A 24042-nucleotide genomic window follows, 5' to 3' on the forward strand; every position below is an offset into this window, starting at 1 on the left:
AAAGAGAATAATAGTTCATCAGAAGACTGAGTCTTTATCTTATTTTCTGTCTCTAGGAGAGAAGCCTTTCCTTTGTGAAGCCCAAGGATGTGGCCGTTCCTTTGCTGAGTATTCTAGTCTTCGAAAACATTTGGTCGTTCATTCAGGTACTAGAACCTGTGCCATTCATAGATTTCAGGGAAGATGGAGAGCCAAAAGGGTAAAAGGTTAGGGTAGTGGTATAAAGAGATCTAAAGAGAAACAAACTGTTCACCATAAAGTTTCCTCCCTATCCTGACAGAATCAGAAATCAAGGCCCTTGATGCTTGCATTCAAAGGGTCATATAATCAAGGAGAAAATATCTAATTATTATTATTTTCAGCTGAGCCATTGAACTGCTTTCTAATTGAGACCTTTTTCTGAGGGAATCAACGAATTTATTTGGCACTACACTGGGTACTTTATAAGTTACATCAGATATGGTCCATGGAGTTATTCAGAGCAGGCAGAAGTGAACTTGAAGTGGAGAGAGATTCTAAAATGGAATCTGGTAATTGTTCAAATGGCTAGCCATGGGGAGCAAAGGGAAGCCAGAATGGGAGGAGTGGGGAGAAGGAACTAGAAGTTATTTATAATGAAGAGGTATAATCAGTCAGGGATGTGAATTTCAGAGCTGAGATCCTAGGGGTAGAGCAGTTTTTTAATATGATGACAGCTTCTAAGCAGAGATAGCAAACTGATAGCCTATGGGTTAGATGTGGACTTCCAGATGTGTTTTGCTTGGCTTGTAGAGTGTTTTCATTTTACTGTTCTTTATTATGTAAAATTTTGTCAAACATACATAAAAGTAGAGAAAAATACTTTTTTACATAACAGTAATGCTGTTATCATATCTATCAAAATTAACAATAACTCCTTGGTTTTATCTGAGATTCACTCCATGTTTAATTTTTTTCCAATTGTCTCAAAAATGTCTTTTAAAGTGCCTTTGTTTAAATCAGGATCCAACAAGGTCCACTCGTTGCACTTGGTTAGTAAGTCTTCTTGAATCTAGATCTATCTGTACTTTTTGTTTTTCATGCTATAGACTTATTGCACAACAGAGTCAGTTGGTCCTGTAGCTCATCCCACGTTCTGAATTTGTTGGTTTGCCTCCTTTTCTGTCATTTAACTTGTTCCCCTATATTTCCTAAAAGCTTCAAAGGTTCAAAGATTTTGGCAAGGTTATGTTATAGGTGGTTGTGTTTCATTTTGCATCACATCAGGAGGCATACAGAGCCTAGTTGTCAAAATTGATCAGTTGGTTCAGGTGGTAACACCCTGATCCCCACATTGTAATGTTCCCTAGCAGCCATATGGTTTCATCTCTGAATGATGCCTGAATTCATTATTTCAGCAGGGTTGTAAAATGTTATTTTTCTAATTCTATTATTCATTCACATTTGTTAGCCAGAATTCTTCTGTATAATGGGTCTCTATCAACTAGGGCTATTTGGTAATTTGTACACAAAAGGCAGGATAAATGTGTAATTCTTTTAACTGTGAGTTTTCAGAATAAGAAATTGGTACTTTGGTTACTTCTAGTAGTGTCATTTTCACTGCTTTTTTTCTCTCTCTCTCTCTCATTAGTATTATCTTGAATTCATGTGTTTCTACATATTCACTGTATTTCAATCCATTTTAGTTATTTTTTAACAGCTTTTGGACCTATTAATGCACATACCTTAAAGTTCACCCATTGTAAGTATACACATCAGTGATTTTTAGAAAATATATAGGATTGTACAATCACCACCACAATCCAGTTTTAGAACACTTGCATCATACCAAAAGTTCCTTTGTGCCCCTTTGCTGTCAGTTCCTGCTCCCACCCCCAGATCCAGGCAGTCATTGACAAGCTTTCTGTCTCTCTATATTCTGCCTCTTCTGGAAATTTTCTGGTCATTTCACTTAGTTTTGCTATCTACTAGTCCCCTGTAGGCATAAGGGTTTTTTTTGTTTTTGTTTTTGTTCTTTGGCATAAGTTTTTGACCCCGCTCTAAGTGTGGTTGTCTGGGTAGGTGGGATAGAAGTTGAGGGTTTCAGACTTGAGGACCTAAGGGATAGTTCAGATCATTGTGTAGAAGAACCACCAGTGTGAACATTGAAGACTGGGAGTTGTGGCAGGAAACGGGATAAAGGTATATTATGAATCCAGGGTTGGAATCCTTGAGGGTAGTGCATGTCCTTGAGGTCCATGGAAGACTGTATCTGAAAAGGGAAGTAAATATTCTGTGTCTACCATGATCTTATACCAGAGAAGTTGTTTTGTGGAAGCAGCAGTACAGTGGGTCTGGAGAGTACTGGAGGCTGGGAGCAGTGAGTGTGCTAAGCCCTCCTGGTGTACTTTCCAGCCTTCCCCTGTGTACTGAAGGTTGAGAGGCTGGGGGAAGGTGCGGCATGGGAGAAGGAGTAGCCTCTTAATGTTTAGTTTAACATCCTCTGGGCTTCTCCATCTAGGGCTTGAGTCCATTCTCTTGCTGTCAGAAATGTACCCTGTCTTTTTGGCTCCCCTGTCTTAACCGGGTCTGTGTTTCAGGAGAGAAGCCACATCAGTGTCAAGTCTGTGGGAAGACCTTCTCTCAGAGTGGGAGCAGGAATGTGCACATGAGAAAGCATCACTTGCAGATGGGAGCAGCTGGGAGTCAAGAGCAGGAACAAACTGGTAAGGAGAAGAGGGTATAGTGGAGGGCTATATTTTGGGGGTTCAAAAAGCCAAATAACTGGCCTGTCTGATGTGGAAATTTTCTGATTCTATTTTGGGTAGAGAGATTGGTCTAATTTGATGGACTAGTGGTTTCCAAATGTAGCTGTACAGTAAAATCGTTTGCAAGCTTTTAAAACATATATTGTGTATTGCTTGTCCACCCCTCCCCCCCCAGCAAAACAAAACAACCTGATAAATGAGATTACTTGGTAGTAAAATCCTGGAGTCTATAATTTTGAAAGTTCCTCTAGTGAGTTTGATGGTAACTGGTGCTGATCCATGAACCATCATTTGAGTGTCACTGTGATGAAGATTTCTGTATGACAAGAGTTTAAGCATTTTCTTACTTATCAGTCATGACTCCCTTTTTACCCTAGCTTAAATTTGATAATACGTTTTTATTATTATTCCTTTCCATGTCTTTCCTTAATCAATTATTTTATTCTAAATACTCCTTTCTAAGGATGCACCCATCCCATTTTATATGTTTGTTATCCAGATGCTGATCATAAGCAAGGGTATTTATCCATGAAGCTCAAACTCTTCCCTTCTAGGTTTATTTTTGCTTCCCAAAAGTAAGTGAAATAGAGGAGGTGGCATCCAAAATACAGGTTAACTTTTAGTTCTGAAAAAAAAGCCAGCTTCTCGTGAAGGAAAATGGGGACCAGGCACAGCCTTGACTGCTGTATGTCTCTCACATCCTATTCTCTGTGCAGCTGAGCCACTAATGGGCAGTAGTTTGCTTGAAGAGGCTTCAGTAACCAGTAAAAACCTGGTGTCTATGAATTCTCAGCCCAGCCTTGGTGGAGAGTCCTTGAACCTACCAAATACCAATTCTATCCTAGGAGTTGATGATGGTAAGACTTTTAACTCTCCTTTATTTGGGGAAAATGGGCTGCAACTAGGGACTAAGGAATGGGGTTTTCTCCAAAATGGAGGTTTTAATTAATTTCATTTCTTGTGAGTAGAAATGGTATGATTGAGTAGCATTTGTGTTGTCTCTGGAGTGGATAAGTGAATATTTTAAAAAGTTTTTTCATTGAAAAGATAATGTTACAAAAGAATAAAAAGTTTTAAGAAGAAAATTATCCATAATCCTAGCATCCTAGCCCAACTGTTTCTATCTTTCCTATTGCAGTTATGGAAGAACTTAACTTATAAAATATTTAAACAGAACATAACCAGGTTTTACAGAGGAGAATTAAAGCAATTTCTCCATACCTTCAAAAGCCATATCTTCTGGAGAAAAGAAAGGGCTCTCTAGGAAACAGTTGCTCCTCTCTGGTATAGAAATTTCACCCAAGTTACACAGGCCAGGCCCTCTTCTCTGAAAAACTTAACAGGTGAGGTCAGCATGCATTTATTCAGTGCCTACTGTGTACCTGGCACCATGGGAAAGAAAAGTAGAAGACAGGGACCTTAAAATCTAGTTCAGAAGTCAAAACTTACATATGGGAAACAACATTGAGTGAGTAGAAGATAGTGTATAAGCAAACGTTAAGTTATGTGGTATCCTGGAAGAGCAATATAAGCTAGAAAGCCCCTAGAAGGTACTCTTAATTTATTTGAGAGCTAAGTGGTTTACGTGTAAGCAATTTCCAGAAGATTTTCGTGGTGATTCTGCTGATGAACATTTAATAAGTCTGAGATCCTTTGTTTTCGTTACTCATATCCCAGTCAGTCAGTTTTGGGTATAAAGACCATGTTTGTGTAACATATATGGAGCCTACAAGGCCCAGAGTGTGCTTCCACAATAAGCCTCTTCTGTTTCATAAATGATACTAAGGAGGAAAGTCTCAAGGGAGGAAGAGACAGTGAGAAGGAACTTTGGAGCCAGGTTTAAGCTCTTGACTAGCACGTATTGCACTGTTTCCATCACTGGTGACTGCTTTAAGCGTTGGCTCTGGTTCCCTGATTCATAAGCAATTTTTAATCCAGTTAATAGTGCTAAAGCCATATTACTCTAAATTGGCATACTGAAAAATGGTCAGCTGTTATATCAAGATTTCTTGCCTTTTCTTCCCATCCCCCTTTTGTAATACTTTCCAAATTCACTGATAGTGATTATCAGGCAGGAATTAATTTGGAAGAAACACAGGAATGTGGGATTCAGTTTTTCAGGGAACAGTTTTAAGCGTTCTTAATGAGAGACTTGATAATGAAGGTAGGTAGGTAGATCTGTGGATTCACTTTGCATTGAAACATTTTTCTGCTGTTTCAGAGGTGCTTGCTGAAGGATCCCCACGTCCTCTGTCTTCAGTGCCTGATGTGACGCATCATTTGGTGACCATGCAGTCAGGGAGGCAGTCATATGAGGTGTCTGTCTTAACTGCCGTAAATCCACAGGAGGTAAAACTGTCTCTTGCCCTTACTTTGTTTTGTGGAGATTAATGTGGAGAATGATTGGGAATCTATTTCAGAGGATCTGAAAAAATTCTCCAATTCCCCTTTCCTGGAGACTTAGATTAGAATATCTTACCTTAAGCTAAGCATGAGTCCAGGTTTGAAAGGAACCTGAGTATTAGGGTCTGCTGAATTGGGAGATTGGTCATTCACAGCTGGGACTCTGAGCTCTAGTTTCCTTGATACATATGCCCTAATTAGTGAGATCCGCTCCTCCTGTTCTTGCCTCACTTGTGATGAAGATGCTGCTTTTATTTTATAAAGAAAATAACATCCTGGGACAAAGTAGTCCTTGAGCAAAAAAGATAGTGACAAAATCATTAGAAATAATTATCATTCATTTTGCTAGGGCCAGTTGTCTCGGAGATACCAGGCTGAACCAACTGGGCATATGGGAATGTGTCCACTTGCTTGTTGAGTGAGAACCATCATCTAAATCAAAGGGGGCTTTTAGATTGATTCTAAGCCACCCCTTACTCTGTTTTTTTGGCTCTGACCCGGAAAACAGAATGAAAACCAGTTGGGCTTCTAGAATCTTAGGATATTTTATTGGCCTTATGTCGTGCAGGTAGATGACTTCCTCATGAGCTCGTTTCATATGCATAAGCTTTTGCCAAAGCCTGTATATTCTGGCTTTGGTGTTATAGTATCTTTCACTTTTCCTTTCATTATAGCCTGTAGACCACAGTCCGCTGTTACAGCATTCAAATGACTCTGCCTCCTATATTGAATGGTCTCAATTTTTCTGTAATATTTCTGAGGATATCCAGGATCAGAAGGCTCTGGGCATGCATGCTAATGTTTCTTCCAGGACCTTTCCTTGTATTCATCATTGCGACCCATTGTCTCAGGCTTGCTTATGTTATATTGAAAGTTTTTGCTATTTGGTTCTTTCCTAAGTCACCTTCTCCTGGTAACTGCTTTGGAACATGTCTCACCTGTGGAGTCTTCCTTTATTTGTTCCCTTCTTCGTTTATCTATTTAAAATGTTTTATTATGGAAGTTTTCAAAGAGTATAAATACTGAGAACGAGAATAGTATAGTGAATCCATGTACTTGTCACCCATCTTCAACAATCTGTCACCCATCTTCAACAATTAACCCTCTACTGTTCTTATCACTTCCTTCCTACTGTTTGCTGTTGGTGTTTTATTTGTACTGCAGTATTTTAAATCAAATCATAGACATTTCATCTGTAAATATTTCTCTGTTATTTTTTCATATCTTTATTATACCCAACAAAATTAACAATAATTTATTGATATCCTCTGATTCTTAGCCTTCTGAATTTTTTTTCAGAAAGAATCTTTTTATGGTTGGTTGGTTTGAATTAGAATTCAAACAAAGCCTATACATTGCATTTGGTTAATAATTCTCTTTCTCTCTAACAGTCCTCCCCCTCTTTTTTTCAGTATGGCTGTCTATTTAAGGAATTGGGTTGTTTGTCTTATAGCATTTCCCACATTCTGATTTTGGTTGATTGACTCCTTTTGTTGTTTGATATATTTCTCTATCCACAGACTTCCTGAAAACTGGTAATTACGTTTAGAGGCTTGATTAGATTACCGTTTGTTTTTCCTCTTGGCAAGAATATTTTATAGGTGGTACTCTTGCTTCCTACTACATCTCATCAGGAGACACGTGATATTTGGTTGTTCTCCTCTTACTGATCTCAAGATTGACCAGTGGGTTATGTAAAAGTTTTGGCAACCATTACTGATCATGGCCTAGATCTGTTTTTTCATTAGGGCGTGCAAAACAGTGATACCTTATTCTCTTTTTCCTTCTGCTTTTATTAACTGTGATTCTTCTGTAAAAGAAATACTTGCATTAACTATTGGGTTGCTCTGAAATAGTTCAGGAAAGTCATCCCCTTCTTTTTGTACCTAGTACAAATTATTATCCTGATATACCAATCCACAACACTCAATGTTTTCTTTTTTTTTTTTTTTTTTTTTTTGGCGGTACTTGGGCCTCTCACTGTTGTGGCCTCTCCCATTGCTGAGCATAGGCTCCGGACACGCAGGCTCAGAGGCCATGGCTCACGGGCCCAGCCGCTCCGCGGCACGTGGGATCTTCCCGGACCAGGGCACGAACCCGTGTCCCCTGTATCGGCAGGCGGACTCTCAACCACTGCGCCACCAGGGAAGCCCCCAACGTTTTCTTTTTTTATATTTGAAACTTTGGAGTTTTTCTCTCCCATACTGCTAAATACCTTTTTTAATTGAAGCACTCCAGATTACCCCAAATAAATGCCAGATGAATAAAGATAATTCATTCAACAGATATTATGTACCTGATGTGTGCAAGGCACTCTGCTGGGTACTAGTTATACAGTAGTAAACAAAATATAATCTCTGTCTCAAAGAGCTTAGAGTCAGAGTTAGGACCTCTGCCTTTCATAACTCCATAGCTGTGTAAATGGTGCCCCTGGAGTTGTGCTGTACAGAGAGTTTAGAATGGGAAGGGCAACAGGTCAGGGAACTGGCAATTTTTATACAGGGTAGTAGTGTTAGTCTTGGGGGAAGTCAGGGAGTAAGTTTTAGAGTTTAAGTTGAGACCTGAGGGATGAATAGCAATCATCTTGATGGAGAAGTGGGAGAGATTTGAAGAAATTTAACAGGCGTAAAGGTAGCAATGTGTACAAAGGAGAGGGAGCACGCCTGACTATGGAACCACAAAGGGTTGAGTGTGATGGACATGGAATGGAGAGATTGGTGTGGGATGGAAAAATGAGAGCAGGAAAGACAAGCTGGTTCTTCTCTTTAAGGGCCTTATAGGACATGATTTTATCTTGGGGGCACTGGGGAGCCACTGCATGGTTTTAAATGGGGTATGACATGGTCAGATTTGTGTATGCAGAAAGTCCAGTAATAGCACATTTGTTCTCTTGAACCTGTAGCTGGCTTCCGAGTGTCCTTGTCTGGGAGATGCTCACTCACAGCCTCAGGCAGACACAATAACACAGACTACCTAAAAAAAAACAAAGGAAAACTTGGCCTTCACTCCAGAACACAAAGGGCCTTTAAGTCCTGTGTACCCAGTTTCAGAATGGAAGCCTCAGACGCTTAATAGAATAATATTAACACCGCAAGAGGAAAGTGCTACCCTTAGATATAGTTGAAAATCTTTCACTATCACTTTTTCCTCATGGATCCTTATGTATTTACAAATATAACTTCTGTCTGAGCCTCACTTCTTTTGTCTTTCCTTTACTATACCATTATTACCTTCCTCCCATCAAGGCATTTTCATTGCTCATCCCCTCCTTTTCCTTCTGAAGGTGGGCTTATCACATCCTCCAATACCTTCATTTTTTTTCAAGCTATAAGCCCCTAAAGGCTCCAGGCTTCATCCTCTTCCTCATCCGGGGTCCAGGTACTGACTGTTCCTCCAGTGAGTGAGGAATATTGACTCCTTAGGGATTATTCTCAGATGCCAGAGAAGGAGAAGGCAATAGCAACCCTTAAAACAACACATGCCCATTCCAAATTGTTTTTTAAAGATCACCATGCATTGTAGATCAGACCTGTAAGAATCTGCTGATGCACTTCTAATTGGACTCCTGTAAATATGATCTAAAAATAAAAATAACTTATCAAGAACAAGTGTCAGAAATTATCATGGAAAGTATATGAAAAACTACAAGTTAACTCTCACTCAGATGGTTCAAATTGGGCAATTCTGATTTTTCCTCAGTGTGGCCAGGTCTTCTGAGAATCAGACAGAGGACTCATTGTACAGACCCAGCTGAGACCCCAGGGCTTTTGACCTTCTGTGGACTAAAGGTCATCCCAATTGGGGTTCCATAGCCACACTGACTTCACATTCTTGAATTCAAGAACCAGCATAAGTGATTGCCAGTTAGCTTTGACTGTATCTTAGAATGTTTCCCAAATAAAACAAGGAGGAAAACAGAAATTACAAATTCTTTAACATTTCTCATAAAGTGCCATTGCTAAGTTACAGTGTAAACATCTGGATCTTGGTCTAGATTAAAAATATACCATTCCTAATCTCTACCACACAGTATCGAATGAAATCTGTGGTTTCTTTCTCTAAGTTTAAAATTTTCTTTAAATTCCATACCATTGAATTCTACTATGTAAATTACCGTCATCTAAATTAAGATCACCAAATAAATATATCTCCAGCTCTAGAATTTATCTGATTAGATTTTAACAAACAGTGTTTATTGTTTTCACTGTATTATTCCCATCTCATTTTCTTTTCATAATAAAATGGAACCCAATTTCATCAATTATTATACAAAAACACCTTTCAACAGGAACCTTGGATGTAGAGTAGAATGTCCACGGTAGCTGCCACCCTATTGGAGACTCTCAGGCTTGTCTTCCCTCCTCACAGGAAAGGTATTTTAAGCCCAAGAAATCCCTGGATTTTTCATGAGTGAGTTGTAGCTCTCACGTAGAACTCCATTCCTTTTACTTCTTCTTGAGCCTTCAGCCTGTACTTTGGCTAACTGACTGATGTAAGATTTTTGGTTCCACCAGTTCTGATTTCCCTGTGGTTATAGATTCCTCCATCACTGACTAGTGAGTATGTGATACACAAATAATAGTTTGGGTTATAGGATATTATAATTATTATCAGGATATTTTACTGCTATAGTAGGAATGCCAGCATCATCAAATGGTCAAAGTGCTGTCCCAAGGCCAGTATATAAATGAGATCTATCAGTCTGTGCATATCTTCTGATTTGGAACTAGCTGTCCCTGACTCACCCCTGCAATGCATTCCCCACCCCCAATTGTAAACCTTTCACTTAGTATGAATTAGTTTTCCTGTTATTCACTGGTAACTATTCCAGATTTGTTTTTAATCTCTTACAGTTACTAAACCAAGGAGATTTAACTGAAGGACGGACATGAGCATGGGTGCTGACTCCTGGAAGATCAGCTCTACCTGATCCCAGAGTGCATGTAGTGGGAACAGGATGCTTATGGCTCACAGTTTGCCAGAACCAAAATGAATCTGAGAAGGACAGGACCCCACTTTTGCCTCTGTTCATCTTTCCTGGCCTAGAAGATGACTGTAGGAGAGCTTCTCTTCAACTACCATCTGATTCAGACAAGAAAGAAAGCAGTGAATGTGGGCTGGGTAACTGTACCTACCTCTCTTCCCACTGCACAATTTTGGGATAGACTTCTCCCAAAAGTGAATTTGATTATTTGTTGGCTGAAGTTTCTCAGTAAGACTGTTGAGGGGAGGTTTTCCTTTGAAGAGTTTTCATCCCATACTGAGCTGTCTTTTCACATGGGTGAACTAAATCCTGCCACCAACCATAAAACTTCACCAAGAAGTTAAGCTTTCAAGATGCCTTGTTGCTTTCGAGAAGGGAGTGATGTCAGTTCTGTTGTGACATTCTCCCTTTAGCAACCTGAGTAAGAGACTCTCTGCCACTGGTCTTCAAAAAAATAAATTACTTGAATCCCTGCTTGTCCCAGGCTGAGGTACTATCTTGTCCTATACACCTCTACTTGGCCACTTTGCTTTCTTTGTTTATGGAACATACAGTAGCATGTTAAGAGGTTGTTTGTTTTTTGCTTTTTGTTTTTTTAAGTTAAAAATCACCTGATTCAGAGCTTCAATTGTTTTTCCTTTAAATAAACAAAACAGCCAGTCAGTTCTTTGGCTCCTTGTTTTAAACAAAATTTGTTTCCTTTTGAGAGGAGATTAAGAAAATAATTCAGTCTTTCCCTTTAAGATAGGGCACTGATTTACCCTCAGGAGTCCATGCAGGTAAAACCGAGCTCAGAAGTCTTCGGGAAGATGACATGAGCATGTTCATCTCCAACTAGCAAACCCATGTGGTAGTTATCAGAGATTCTTGTCATCACCAAAAGGACCATGTTTGAGTCTGGAAAAATGGCAATAATAGCAGATATTTTTGAATATTTCCAGAAAGATACTTTTAAAAACATGAGAAAGGTTCTTCTGTCAGAGTAGGCACTCTTGCTACCATCATCCTGTCTTTAGAGTTACTGAGAGAGGATATTTCATTATTATTGGTGAGAAGAAAAGTATCCAGAGATCACCTACTAGAAAATCATGGCTGTCAGAAGTTTCAAATTTATTAAAATGAACCTCATGCTAACATAGTACACACATGCACACAGTGACACGTTCTAAGCAGATAACAGCAAAGAATTAACTGCTGTTTTAAATAATTATAGTTCTTAATTTGTTAATGACATGCATAATTATCCTGTGCTAGATAGACTGAGTTCATATCAATTACTTGTATTCTTAAAATGCCAGTTTTGGCTTCCAGTAGCCTTACTTTTATACTAGAACAGTGGTTTTCAACCAAGGACATTTTGCCACCCAGGGGACTTTTCGTAATATCTGGAGACATTTTTGGTTGTCATAACTGAGGAGAGGGGTGCTATTGGCATCTAGTAAATAGAGGCCAGGGGTACTGCTAACCATCCTACAATGTATAGCTCCCTCACCCAGCACAGACTCATCTGGCCCAAAATATCAATAGTGCTGAGGCTGAAAAACCCCGTATTTGGGGTTGCAAATTTGTCATCCCCCATGGGCTAATCTGATATACAAACATGTTTTGTTTTTCCCACATATTATTTCCAAATAAATTTTTTTTTTTGGCCGGGCTGAGCAGCTTGTGGGATCTTAGTTCCCCGATCAGGGATTGAACCCCACGCCCTTGGCAGTGAAAGCGTGGAGTCCTAACCACTGGACGGCCAGGGAATTCCCAGTAAGTTTTAAATTAGTTGCCGACATGCACATTTCTGGTTTCTGTTGAAAATGTGGTTTATCTGGCAATTCTGGGCCTGTATTCCATCAGGGTTGATATTCTCTAGTCTCTACTATCTCCTACTAATCTGAAAGCCAGCCCATTTGACCCATGTGTTTCCTGACTAGCCTCTGTAGGCATTTGGGCTTATGCCCTTTTTTCTGTACCTGTATGCTTAAGTGTGAGGCACAAAGCAAGAACGCTTAATTAGCTCTGATCCCTCTACCCTGAACTTCTCCACTTTGATTTACTTGGACCATTCTCTGTTATCTACTTTTCTTTCCCCCATTCTCCAAAAGTAACCATAACTCAAAACCCAAGTTTTGCCTGCCTTGACTCAACCCCCAAGGTAGCTGCTTGATATTATTCGAAAGCAGTAGTTTTAAGTATACTGATTAAACAAATGATTTGAGATTATCTGGTAATTCATAAGACAGCTCCTCTAGTTCTTTCTTGGGGCTTGTAGGCTGTTCTAGAGATTCTTCTAAATCCTGCCGTGGATTCCTGATGCCGAGTTTTGTAGTTTCATGAGTGCTGCAGAATAAATTAAAGAATTATAAAATTTTAAATCAAAGGAAGCATCATGTAAGGCTTAAGCATGGTTTCAACATTATCATTATTTTGTATGGGGTATAAAGGCAAATTTCTAGGGGGAAAACTGAGATAGGAATTAGGGGAAGGGCTACTAGGACTTGAAACAAAATTTAGAGTAATAGAAATACTGTGCTTTTCTCCCTTTGACTTATATCAATGGAGGAGGTGGTGCTAATGAGTTGCCTTTAAAAAAAAAAAAAAATGCTAGATTTGGGACTTCCCCGGTGGTGCAGTGGTGCAGAATCTGCCTGCCAATGCAGGGGACACAGGTTCGAGCCCTGGTCTGGGAAGATCCCACATGCCACAGAGCAACTAAGCCTGTGCTCTACAGTCCACAAGCCACAGCTACTAAAGCCCACGTGCCTAGAGCCTGTGCTCCACAACAAGAGAAGCCACCGCAGTCAGAAGCCTGTGCACAGCAATGAAGAGCAGACCCCGCTTAGCGCAACTAGAGAAAGCCCGCGCGCAGCAACGAAGAAGACCTGACACAGCCATAAGTAAATAAATAAATTTATTATTTTAAAAAAGCTAGATTTGAACAAGCCATGGTGACCAAACTGAGGGGAAAAGAAAGGCTTTGATTGTACAGGATATTTACAGCTTTTATTGTGGCCCTATAACGGTTTTTACTTTCACTTATCCAATAAGTAAATAAATGAAGAGTGTAGTTTATCATTTTATAGGAAGTAAAAATATACATGATTTTTCTTCAGAATTGAAGTAGAAGTACTTTTGACTGATGGCATTGGACTGGGATTGGAAAAATGATCTCTTTCAAATTGAAGGAATCTAGACCTAATACACAATAGCTATATTTTATTCACAACTGCACTACTCACCAAATTTAAATGTGTTACTTGGAGATCTCTAGATTAGTATTCTATAAATACAGGATTGTGATCTCAAAATATGAGTGACTGTTCTAAAGCTTCCTCCCAGTGGCATTACTAGAGATGCGACTTGAGAGCTGCAGGATGACAGCAGTATCTCTGATTACCTGGGACAATCACGGACTTCTGATTGCTCCTTACACTGTCAAGCCCGGTTGCCCTGACCCTTGTTCCTCACAAAGTCTTCATCCAGCCCAGCATGCTTCAGGGTGTCTCGATACCGTTGTTCTGCTTCCTTCCTGGCAAGGTCCTGTGGAATGGAAGTTAATCTGCTGTAGCTGAATTACCAGATAATTCTGAATTGTTTGCTTAATCTGTATGCTTATAATACTGCTTTTCCACCCCCGCCCCCAGTAGTGCTGGACACAGATTTGTATGAAAATTACTTAGAGCCTTATTTTCAAGCTTTAAAGTACATAGGAACCTACCTGAAGATCGGGTTAAAATGTAGATTCTTATTAGGTAGTTCTCAGATGGGGCCTGCAATTCTGTATTTCTAATACTCTCAGGAGATGCCAACTGTTGTTTTGGGAACCACACCTTTGTGAGGCAAGGATTTAGATTTTTGGAAGACCAAGTGAGACCCAGATGAAAAAGATGGACTAAAAACATTTTTAACATTTAAAAGCAACCAAACCATCATCAGGAACACTGAAATATAACAAATTGAAAATAAGCTGCACTTGTAACATTCTTAACAGGATGGATGGTATGCATGTAGACCAGAAAAAGGTTATTTTTTGTTTGTTTAAGTGTTCAAGAGCAAAGTCATATAGAGTACCTTGCATTTTTCCTAGAGTGGTGAAAGATCTTTTGAGATCTGAAAGTGAGCTTGCTAGGAAAAAGCTAACATGAAGAGCAAACGTCATTATGAGAAATTTTTACTTAGCAATGCAAGTTGTTAAGTAAATCCAAGACAGTCCAGTGTATGTGTAATATGTAGGGGATTGGGAAGGACTGGACCCAGGAAATGCCTAAATAATGCACTGGCTATAGGACAGATAATGCCCAACATTTGGAACCAGGTCACTAGGGAATGCCAACTTTTGTTTGAAACTCGGGAGAGGAGAGAGATCTACAGAGCTTGATGCAGCTCAAAGCTATCTGGGATGGTGGCCTTTCTAAGACTGTTCAAGTAGCCCCAGAGCTTCCTTAGGGAGATCTCAACTGTGTCCAACTTCCCTAGGAGTCTAGAGAACATCTTAAAGTGACTCTTCCAGCCAGAAAGCCACTTAATCTGGAAGAGGCCTTGTGGGGTGCTTGTGAGCATCTCAACCCCTGAAGATCTATAAATGTGCCACAGCTGTAGAGGCTGGGGGTGCCTAGGGCACCAGCACTACAGGAGGAGAGATGACATTAGCAAGTTAAAGATACTCCAACACAGCCAAACTGTCAATTGTATGCCTGGGATCTAACCCCGACTCTGATGCAAGCTGAAGGCTAGACTATAGAGAAAACCCCAGGAAGTGAAATATCTCTTTATAGATGCCTTTGGAATCCAGTCTTGGATGAAATCAGTCCAATGTTCACCAGTGCACTACTTACTTTGGGGAAAGATGGTAGTAATAAAATGAGCCAAATTTAGAATCTGAGCCTAAAGGAAGTGTTTAATACCCAGATATTAAGCTGTTTCATAATTTCTAAGAGCCCTTTCATCTAAGACAGAAAGAAAGTGAATGACAGTTTAGATTTACCTTGGTAACTTGTTCAAAGAGATAGGGCCTTATTTGTATTCTCTTCTTCATTTCCTCCAATTCTTTCTTATACTCTTTTGCTCTTTTACGGTCACTGTTCCTGGAATTAACAAGATTTTTAGAATGAATTCCAGGTTTTTCCAATCCGGAATACCTTTAATTTCAGTTAAGTGGAATAACTCCCACAGACATGGTAAATTCCTAACTGTGCCTGGCAAAATCCTTGACTCTATGGTTACAGGAGCCTACTGTAATAACCCCATTTTGCCATTTTCAAGACAAATGGCTCCCAAGATAGTTATTCCTTAGACACACAGAGGACACCGACCGATTCTCTTTCAGCTTTGCTTTGAACACCTCCTCCAGGCTTTTATGGGGATCCATGGCTTTTGCACGCAAGGTCACAGATTTAGATATCGCCTGACACTTCTTTTTGTGCATCTCCAACCACTGAGTACTTTGATCTGCTTTGTCCTTTTTCTCAAGTGAACTTCTAAAGGGAAGAGGCAAAAAAAGAATACAAATGACCAACCTGGGTATACTTAGAAGCAATCTTAGTAACCTCTCTGGAAAGTCAGTTGGTTTTTTCTATGAATGGGTGAGTAATTTACCACACTGGCATTTCAGAAAGAAGAAGATTCTGGATTAAATGCACTGGCAGATGAAGCCTTCCCAGCACTATGGACAGCGAGTTTCTACCCCAGGAGAAGTTCATTAATTGAACTGAAAAACATGAGTTAAAATATTCTTACACTCAGGTGTCCTGCCATCTGGAAACAAAATAATACTAATTGCTACCATTTGCTGAGCTACCTACACTGAACCACGTGCAGACAGGCACCAATAAGTGCTTTATAGCCATTAGCTTTTGTAAATTCTCATAGCTGCCCTGTGAGGTAAGGACTGTAAGTCTCCCTTTTTATAGGCAACAAGATTGACCCTCAGGGAGGGTAAACCACTTGCGTGAAGCTACCCAGCATGGCACTGGAAAAGCCAAGATTAGAACCAGGACGCCTGACTCCCAAGCCTCTGCCCTTGACAATTGTGCTGTAAATGGTGGGCTGGAAGGTGCCTGGGTTCATGGTCCTTTGGGAATACAAACCTGCATTTCCACAGAGAACTGGAAATGGGCCTCCCTCAATGCACAATTTGGGGTCAACCAGCAGCACTTAGTTTGTACAAATATCATTCTACAAGGTACTATGGAGAGTTCTACCAAAAGAAAAAACAGTCAAGACTCTTGCAGTAGGGTGTTTATATTCAAATGGACTTATTAGGAAGGAGGGCATGACAGTTTAATCTGCTAATATGTCAAACTCCCTATTGCCAGAACGCAGATATGGACATTCTCTGCAGGTGGGCCACTGTCTGGTTCATGAGACCTATCGTAGTGGGACCTCAGGATTCTGATGCATTTAGCCTTGATTCAGTAACGCTGTGAAATTTGAGGAAGGAGGGAGTATACCTTGGATTCTAAATACATTTCCAAAATCCCTGTTGTGGGTCTTAAAGAGCCAAGTAGATTCCATGTACTCCTCTGTGAGCCCCACAGGAAGGCACTGAGATGCCAGTCCTCTCCCAGAGCTAAGCCACCAGTTACAGCATGACCTCTCCTGCTGACTTCAGCTCAGAGGCCTAGTGGAGGAACTCCTGCTGGGGTGCTGGCTGGATGAGACTACCATGACAGAGTCAGGTCAGTTGAAGAGTTAAGAAGGCTCCTGCTTCCCAACCGACTTCTAATAGTTCCCCAAGATGAATCTCAGAGAATCTCAAATCTATGCGATGGATGCCTCATCTTCTTTGTGGCAGGGTCACACACACAGGTTCAGGCTTCTCTGAATTCCTGTTCCTAATGCTTCCTTCCTCTTTCACCAGTGGGTCTTTACGCTTGTTATTCTGTTTGGAAACTTGTTTCTTTCCAGCCTTTGTCTGGCTGACTTCTCATTCTTCAGGTTTCACCTCAGGCATCTATTACAAAAGACCCAGGCTCCCCAGTGCCCGCCCCCACCCCTCCCCACCACAGTCCCCTGCATTTCCCCATCGTTGTGCTACTCACAAGATGTGATAGTTGCTTCTTTGCCTTTCTGTATTTCAGACTAGATATTAAACTATAGGTTCTATAAGGTATCTCCAGCCTTAATGCTGTGCCTGGCACAAAGTAAGTCCCCCAAGAATATTGGCTGAGTGATGGTTAAGTGTTCTCCAGCACTAAGTGTGGAGAGTCACATGAATTCCTGTCCTGATCAAGACTCCCTTTCCACCCCTTTCGGTCCCTCTGATAACAGGAGAGAAGGCCCAGCAGCAGAGTGCTTTCCAGCATTGGGGCCAAGATCTGAGCACTGTGGGTCTCATGCAGCCTGACCACTCACCTGACTGCAGATTCCCTCTTCCTGGTGGCATCTGTGATGTGCACGGGGAGGGTGTTGGCAGAGAGGGAAGCAAGGCCACTCAGAGAACGACTCCTTGGCAGGGGTGTGCCGGGTGGCTGTGGAGATTCCTAGAAGAAATGAAGGCTAATATTGGTAGGACAGCACGTGCAATTAGTTTCTATCTTAACTAGGATTCAATTTTAGCGAAGGACTAGTCAGAGAGAATCTTCAGTTCTTTCTTGGGGTTAAGGCAAGGGTAATGAGATCTTGAGTTTAGTTAAACAGGGCAAGACTTGGATATCAATCCCAAAGTTTTTAATTAAATGAGAAGAATTCTTTGGAATTGGTATTGGGACATGGCAATTGACCCCAACTCCCTGCCTTCCAGACTTGCTTGCACTTATTTCTGAAAAATCCCTCTACAGAGAGGGAAGGAAGGGAAGTATTCTTGTGGTCTTAAATTTTTAGGAACCGTGGATCTGCTTACAGCTGAGCCGGTGTTTTAAAAAAATTAAGATAGAAAAGTGTCATGAGAAGTGCCTTCCATTGAGACCTGGCCCCTCCTGTGTTTAGGGCCTCAGCCCTGACCCTCCTGCAGTGGCCTGGGCTCTCACCCTCCTCCCTTCAGAGGCGGCAGCATCACAGGGCCGAGGAGTACGACGCAGACTGGCGGATCTCAGCAGGAAGGGCTTGTTGCGAGTCACCTCCTGGGTGTCTCTTCTCTTGGCAGCTCTTTTCTGGAAGGCCTTGTAAAGTTCTTCATAGTCAGGGACGGCAGGATTCACCCGAGGCTGGAATCCAAAGTCAGTGTGCAGAAACCCAAGCTTCTCCTCCCGGGTCCGGGTGGCTATTCGAGGCTGTGAGTCAGCCCGGCCACTGGAGGAGGCAATGGGGGAGGAGGCCATCTGGAGCATGTCCAGGGCTCTCATCTGGATGCGAATTTTCCTCAAGAGCTCAGCTTCTGTGGAGAAGTCAAGGGAGCAAGGGGTGAGAAGGGACCAAGCCTCAACCCAAAAGGTGTGGTGAGCTTTCCCTCTTAAACACTCGCAGTTAGTGTGCTGGAACTCAGCATTAACTTTTCAGGAATTTTCCGAGCTAGTTGGCATCGTGTGGAAAGCTTGAAATTGGCCAGGATAGGAGTATTTATACCATGAAAATGGCAAACACTGCAAATCAACTTCCTTTTTTCTTCCTGGAGAGTGCCTTAATGAATGTTGACTAGCACACCACTGCTGTGTGCCAATCAGGCTGCAGAAGCAGCTACCATTTACCCTTACTGAGCGCTTTCTACAGTTCCTTCTTCAGAGATGGAGCAGGAGGGATGGGCCAGTCACCTGCTCCTCTCCCAGGTCTCCCTTCTCAGGCAGAGGCCCCACCGTCCACCCAACTGCCCAAGCCCACTGCCCACACTGTTCTCACGTCCTCCTCGCTCATCAGTCCTGCCACCTCCTCCTCTTTAACCGCTCTCGGGTCCAGCCTCTTTTCATCCTCCCTGCTACTAGTTTCATAATTTCTCAGTTGAATCACTGAAATAGGCTCCTATAGATCAACATCCCTCTGGACTTGCCCGTCCCCCTATAATTATCTCCACAGCAGAGTGAGCTTTCTGAACTTCGTATCTGATCATGAGCCACCCTACTTAAAACCCTTCAGTGGCTCCCCCTGCCCTTGGGATGAAGTCCAAACTCCCTCCCATGACCTACAAGGCCCCAGGTCTGGCCTGTGCCTGTCTGCCCACCCCCCACTCCTCTTCTGTCTCCCCTCTACCTTTCCATGCCTTGGGTGTGCTCAGCTTTCTTACCTCCATGCTATTACCTTTGCCTGGTACACTCTTCTCCCCTCTTCATTGAATTCACCATGGCTCCTCCTTCAGGGTCAGTGCTCACTTTCCCTTGGGACTTTCCCTGTTTCCACCACTCACCACACTCTAAGTCAGGTCCCTCTGTTGTAGGTGACATTGGATCCCTAGGCTTCCCCCTTTAACTCCTGCAAGTGACTTATCACATTTGTAATTATTGGCCTCCCTCCCATGTCCGCAAACTCCACGTCTACTTATTCACGCCTGGGACGTGGCGCATGCTACGGAATGAGCGAATAAAGCCAGAGTCCTTTAACTGAGCTATGCGTCTTGAAATGAGTACCTCACAGGATGTGGGGGGCTTTCCTCGGGGCAGCTGGCTAGTGGTGGCGCAGGCCTAGGCTGGTACTCAGATGTCTCATTGGTTCTCTGTTCTGGCACCCGTGCTGCCGCAGAGGCCTTCGTATCCACTCACTGAGCCAGGTGAGGTCAATAGGATGAACCCGGGGCCTCCTACTCCTCTCCCGACTAGGCGCCCCCATCGTATGGGCAGATCCAACCCTACCCCGTGGCCTGCACTGAGCAAGGCCTCTAGCGGGTCCGCCCGAACAGCCCATCTCCGAGCCAGGGTGACCCCTGAGCCCGACTAAACCCCCACAGCACTGCTTGGTACCCCCAGGCAGGAGGCAGGCAGGAGGCAAGGATGTCTTTACCCTGGAGTTTGTCCCCGAGGGCTGGCTCCAGAATGGCCGTGGGGATCCTCCTGATGGCCTTCTGCTTGGGGACTTTGGCCTTAGCTGTGGCGACCAGGTCCCTCTGTTGAATGGCTTTCTTTCGCTGCTCGTCCTTCCCCAGGAAGCTGAAGGGCTTCAAGGAAGAGAGGAGCAGTTCCTTCCTCTTCTGGATCCCTGCCCGCCTGCGTGCCTCGTTGCGCTCCATGATCTCCTGGTAGAGGGGCAGGTAGACGTGCGCAGGCACAGGCTGTGCCCGGAACTGCCGGTGGCACTCGGCCTCCTCCTGGCCCTGCTTCTGGGCCTTCTGCCTCTCATGCTCAAAGGAGGCAGGGGAGGCCAGCCACTGGGCCTTCTTCCAGGCCTCGCGCAGCGTCATGCGGAACGGCTGAGGGACGGTGATGGATGATGCCCAGGAGCTGATGCTTCTGTGCTGGGAGGGAGGCCTGGAGCTGGAGGGTGGCTGAGGCTGAGCCCTGGGAAGATCGGAGGGCAGGTTGCTCAAGGAGCTGCAGCGTCTCATGGAGCCACACCTGTGGGAAGAGAGCAGCTCTGTGCGTGGAGGACAGGGGGGCCAGGAGGCCCGGCTCCTCCAAGATCCTCCTCCTTCCCCCTCCCTTCCAGCAGGTCACAGTTAGTTTCTCAGCCTCACATTGCAGCCCCACAGGCCTCTAGGCCTGCGCCTTTCTCAACCAGGCTTCTCTCCTTCCCACAGGCCATCCTAGCAGCCCTAGTAGAAAGTCTCTCCTTAGAATGGACCCGAGAATTGCCACTTTGCACTCTTAGTATTTTCATTCGGTAGAGAGAAGAGTGCATTCGTGCACAGGAAGCCTTTAGAGTCAGGCCCAGGTTCCAATCTTGCTTCAAACAATGACCAGCTGTGTGACCTTGAGCAAGGTTCTCTTGGAGCCTCAATTTCTTCATCTGTAGAATGGCAAAAATAGTATCTACTTACAGGGTGATTGGGAGGAGAAAGTAAATATTAAATGAGATAAAGTATATATGCATATAGCAGGGCTTGGCCAAGGGAAATGGACCTTGTTGCCATTCTCAGGGAGGTAGTATATTTGGGAAAGGCATCTCTTTAATTGATCCCAAACCTTCAGGTGACTCAAGGTTACCCAAAGTGATTCAGGACTGCTGGGTAGGAATCAGAACACGTTTGGCTGATTCTGGGCTGAAGCCTGGGTAGGTGGCACTTGCAGGAGTGGTCTCTGTTTTACTAAGGAGGAAGGTGAGGCCCAGAGTCATGATGTGACTTGGCCAGAATTGTGCAGTGAGGCAGCTGTTGAACTGCACTGCCTTACCTCGGAGAGAGGGGGGATTGCACCTGTGGCTTCCCCCTGTCTTTGTCTTGGAAGAAACTCTCCAGGTCCTCATCATCTTCAGAGAGGCTTTCATCACTGTCTGGGTCAGACAGATAAAGGGATTCCAACAGGCACCACCTGTCTTTCTGCCTTAGTGCCTGCAGGGTCTCGTAAAAACTCGCAGTTGAGTCAGAAGTAGAATCTGTCTCCTCCTCTGGGCTGATGAACTCACTCAGTTTGCCAGCCCTGGGCAAAACCAGCCCATTCCCACACAGCTCCTCTTCTGCCTCTGTGTCTGAGGAGGATTTGGGGGGAAATATCTGAAATGAAATAGAGTAAGACTGTGGGTCAAACTGTGATTTAAAAACTACTAATTTCATTTTAAATAAGTATACATTAGGGACTGAGGCGGGGGACAAAGAAAAATGTGTTCCTTGCTTTAAAGAAATTTCACATATTGGTAAATGAGGTGTGCTTGGTTGAAGGGTGGGAAAGGGAAGCAGAGAGCTGAAGTTGGTTCATGCAGTCCGGTGAGCATTTATGGAGAACCTACCTTCACCATGCACCCCTGCTCTCCAGGAATCCTACCTGTAACTTTGGCCACACTCTGGAACCTGCCCTACTTGGGTTTTACCTACTTGTTGCCAATCTTCCTTTTCCTGCTTCCCTTGTCTATACCGCTGCTTTCCTCATATTCTAGCTAATTCCTACCCTGTTACTAGGAATGAGTAATTAACAGGAGAGACAGTGTGGTCGAGCTGAAAGAGTCCTAGAAAGTGGGAAATCCAACTGGGCTTAAATACTCCATTCATTCAGAAAATATTTATTGGGTGCCTCATGTGCATTGAGTATTAGGCTGCGAACAAGACAAACAAGGTCCCTGCTCTCATGAGGCTTACATCCTAGTGAAGGGAGAAAGCTAATGTAAGATGGTAATAAATCCAATAAAAGCAATGAAACTGTGAGATTATAGAGTGATGGAGTGGCTATGGGACGCTTTTCTGTTGATAAAAGCCCATCAGATAAAGACCACTAGGAATGTACCTGTAATCAGAACTAGGTTTATTAATTTGCTACAGCATACCATTGGAAAGTATAGGGAACTTGGCACGGGGTGGGGGCTTTTTCTAGGGTTGGCTTGTCCTGAATGATTCTGAGGAGGGTTAGGGGAAGCAAGGATGGATGGATGCCGTCAGAAAGAGGGCACAGTTTAGTAAGTGGGTGAATGAGCAATTTTTATTCAAAAGGTGACAAGAGCAAAGTAGGGCTGAGTAAGTAATTGATAAGTAAGCATAATCATTTAGAAGTATGGGGTATTAGTCGTTTTGCAGGTACAGTGTGGCCCTGTGAGAAATACTGATTTCTGCTGATCTTGCTGCTGGCCTCATCTGGGTCTGTTACAGTCTGAGTTTTACTTTCCCAGTCCTGGGATGATTTTTACTTTCTCACTGCGGAGGACTTTTAGACTGACACCTGATTGGTGAGAAAAACTCCAGCCTTGCTAAGATCTGGGGTAAGGGGGTTTGGGGTTCGAAGAAAAGCAAATACAAAGGTCTTGAGGCAGGGACAAAATTTTGGACTTTTGGAGAGGTAGAAAGAGGGCCAGTGTGGTTGGAGGATAGCAGCAAGAGATATCCTGAAAGAAGCAGGCTGGGGCCATGATGGGACTGCACAGGGTGACTGGTTGGTTGCAGCTGGAAACCAGTTGGGAAGGGCCGCTGCAGGCCTCCAAGTGACACTTGGTGATGGTTGAACTGGGTCCAGCTCTAATACTGAAAAGAACACTGGATTCTGAGTCAAAGGTATGTATGTGCTCTAGCCCTCGCTCTGCTACTAAAGAGCGTGTGATTTTAGGAGAATTCCTTTTTTAAAAAACGACTTTATTGGGCTTCCCTGGTGGCGCAGTGGTTGAGAGTCTGCCTGCCGATGCAGGGGACACGGGTTCGTGCCCTGGTCCGGGAAGATCCCACATGCGGCGGAGCGGCTGGGCCCGTGAGCCATGGCCGCTGAGCCTGCGCGTCCGGAGCCTGTGCTCCTCAACGGGAGAGGCCCCAACAGTGAGAGGCCCACGTACCGCAAAAAAACCCCCAAAAAACCCCCCACGACTTTATTGATATAATTCACACCTACTATACAATTCATACAAGTGTACAATTCAGTGGGTTTCAGTATAGTCAGAGTTGGGCAACCATCACCACAATCAATTTTAATAACCCCCCAAAAGACCCCATTCCATTTAGCAGTCACTCCCTATTTTCCCTAACCCTCCTCATTCCCCAACCCCTAAGCGACCACCAATTTACTTTGTCTCTATGAATTTGGGGGCAAATTTCTTAATCTCTCTGCGCCTCATTTTTCTCTTCTACAAAATGGAGACAACAATCGTGCTATTAGTCCTGGGGTGGTTGAGAGGATAAGCGGAAACTGGGGGCCATTTCTATGGTTCTATAAGGAGCCTGACGTAAGGGCTCAAGGGGTTCAGGTCCCGGAGTCCGCCTCCGCATCCGTAACCACTGCCCGTTTTAATCCCACGCCCCTGTGACACGCCCTTGCCGTCTGTCTCCAAGGCAACTTCAAACAGTTTCCTCTCTTAGGGATTCCTTTCCGGGGCGCAGACACGATAACTCCCCTTCTTTTTCTCCCCTCACCTGACGGCTCCACTGAGCGCCGCCGGAGGCTCCCGCAGACCTCCCCACGGTCATCTTCTCTGGGGGGAAGAGACAGAAGCGGCGGAGACAGCGGGGATGAC

General features: G+C 43.4%; 2 protein-coding genes across 4 annotated transcripts in view; one reads left to right on the top strand and one right to left on the bottom strand.

The window, feature by feature from the left end:
- Positions 1–10786, top strand: part of ZNF410 (zinc finger protein 410) — a 42278-nt gene extending 31492 nt beyond the window's left edge. The window contains exons 8-13 of one of the 2 annotated variants that reach the window (XR_003795963.1): positions 57–146; positions 2559–2684; positions 3443–3583; positions 3865–4069; positions 4948–5075; positions 9983–10014. Coding sequence is in view for 1 of the 2 variants with exons in the window: in XM_029238444.1 (XP_029094277.1) it covers positions 57–146; positions 2559–2684; positions 3443–3583; positions 4948–5075; positions 9983–10021 (524 nt within the window). In the remaining variant the exon portion in view is untranslated. Of the gene's footprint in view, positions 1–56; positions 147–2558; positions 2685–3442; positions 3584–3864; positions 4070–4947; positions 5076–9982 lie in introns of both variants that reach the window. The other variant, XM_029238444.1, reaches the window with a different exon arrangement.
- FAM161B (FAM161 centrosomal protein B) lies at positions 7224–24029 on the bottom strand. 2 transcript variants are annotated; one of them, XR_003795962.1, is made up of 10 exons: positions 23942–24029; positions 21294–21613; positions 19969–20519; positions 18072–18418; positions 17458–17585; positions 15417–15581; positions 15089–15188; positions 13502–13644; positions 10875–11010; positions 7224–8102 (listed from the first exon to the last, which is right to left on the bottom strand). XR_003795962.1 is itself a non-coding variant. In XM_029238443.1 (9 exons), the coding sequence occupies exons 1-8, from the start codon at positions 23993–23995 to the stop codon at positions 13540–13542; spliced, it is 1770 nt and encodes a 589-aa protein (XP_029094276.1). In that variant the 5' UTR covers positions 23996–24029; the 3' UTR covers positions 11034–12444; positions 13502–13539. The 2 variants fall into 2 exon arrangements, 1 of the variants encoding a protein (XP_029094276.1); XM_029238443.1 differs by lacking the exons at positions 7224–8102; positions 10875–11010 and adding an exon at positions 11034–12444.
- Between the last annotated feature and the right edge of the window lie 13 nt (positions 24030–24042).

The sequence above is a fragment of the Monodon monoceros genome, unplaced genomic scaffold, assembly GCF_005190385.1.
Source record: "Monodon monoceros isolate NGI ecotype Baffin Bay Population unplaced genomic scaffold, NGI_Narwhal_1 Super_Scaffold_21, whole genome shotgun sequence".
NCBI classification, from domain to species: domain Eukaryota; kingdom Metazoa; phylum Chordata; class Mammalia; order Artiodactyla; family Monodontidae; genus Monodon; species Monodon monoceros.